Genomic DNA, 1,376 nt, shown 5'->3' with positions numbered 1-1,376 from the left:
CCCATCCTTAAAATGGGCGCCTCACATTTTAAACCCGGCGCCCCCCACCGCCCCGCGTCATCCTGAATTTGCTCTCTCGGCCTCTCCAAAATCAGACCACGCAGATTTCATTTTCTCCCCGAGAATGCCCCTCCCTCCAACCCCTCGTTAGGTCCCTAACGCCCCAGCCCTGAAACTCCAGTCGCTCGCTGGGTGGCTCACCGCTCCCACCTCTCATCACTGACTGCGCTGGTTTCAAAGGGCGGCAGCCCCCACATCCCACAGCACAAACCCCAATACCTAGTTCCCCCTGGTTTTACTCAACCACCCACCAGCTCCCAGCCCACCTCAGCTCAGCACCCCCATTGTCCCGGCCTCTTGGAAACGCCCAGTAGCTCCCAAACACCCCAGATCACCCCCCTTAACACCGTCCGTCCAACCTGGGGCCTCGCCGTCCGCCCCTGACCCCGTCCAGACCTCCCAGTGTTTCTTGGAGGAGCATCTCCACCCCACCTGGGGACTCCAGCATCAGGGAGGGGGGCTCATCCATGGCAGGTCTCAGGGAGCTGCCCCGGGGGTAGGCTCTGGCTGCTGGCACCCAAGGGTGCTGGGCACTGAGCTGGGCCCCTCCCGCCCCCTCCCTGAGCAGGCCCCCGGCCATCATGCACCAGCACTCCACCGTCCACTTTGCCAAGGGTGCCCTGCCCCCCCGGATTGCCACCGAGCGCTACTTCTTGGACCCAGAGTTGGGGCACCGAAAAGGTAGGGGTTCAGTTTTGGGGGGGTCCTGGCAGCAAGGAGGGGTGGCTGAGGGGGATGGCCAAGCAGAAGAAGACCCTCAGGCCCCAAGAGAGAAAAGCCACCAGCACTCACCATAAAGGTGTCTTCACAGGCGGCCCTGGGGGACCCTGGGAGGCCCACCTGACCTGCCCCTCCTCCCCCAGCATGGGAAGAATTTCCTCCCCGAGTCACCAGGCCTGGGGGGACTGCCCCCCACCTAGGGGGAGCCATGTGGTGGGAGGCAGGGGTCAGAGGGCAAGCCCCCTCCGACAATGAGTGAATGAAGGAAGTGGGGCTCCAGCCTCTCATGGTGACCACAGGTGTTCCTGCTAGGGGTCGGGAGGGGGCGGTTATGGCCCACCAGGGCTGATTCAGCCTCCTTGGGGCCTCCCAGGGCAGTCCCCTTCCCGAGGGCCTCATCTGAGCTCAGGTGTGAGGCCCAGCCCTCCTTTCCTAGTCCCCACCCTGTCCCCTCTCCGCAGTCACCTCCCGTCACTCTGGCCTCTGGACCAACTGGGCCAGCTCCCAATGGAGTATTCTCAGTTCCTGCACTGGGGGACACCCTGAGGACTGGGGAATTTGGGGGAGTAGGAACTCCAGGACAGCATCCCCACTCT

General features: G+C 63.7%; 1 protein-coding gene across 1 annotated transcript in view; it reads left to right on the top strand.

Annotated features, from left to right (window-relative positions):
* The first annotated feature begins 303 nt into the window (after positions 1-303).
* The window catches only part of NKPD1 (NTPase, KAP family P-loop domain containing 1), a 7,414-nt gene continuing 6,341 nt past the window's right edge, over positions 304-1,376 (top strand). The window contains exon 1 of the mRNA XM_010852693.1: positions 304-741. Coding sequence (XP_010850995.1) covers positions 642-741 — 100 coding nt within the window. The 5' untranslated portion in view covers positions 304-641. The remainder of the gene's footprint in view (positions 742-1,376) is intronic.

Source organism: Bison bison, unplaced genomic scaffold, assembly GCF_000754665.1.
Source record: "Bison bison bison isolate TAMUID 2011002044 unplaced genomic scaffold, Bison_UMD1.0 scf7180017864313, whole genome shotgun sequence".
Classification (NCBI taxonomy): Eukaryota; Metazoa; Chordata; class Mammalia; order Artiodactyla; family Bovidae; genus Bison; species Bison bison.
This window is presented reverse-complemented; position numbering and strand designations above follow the sequence as displayed.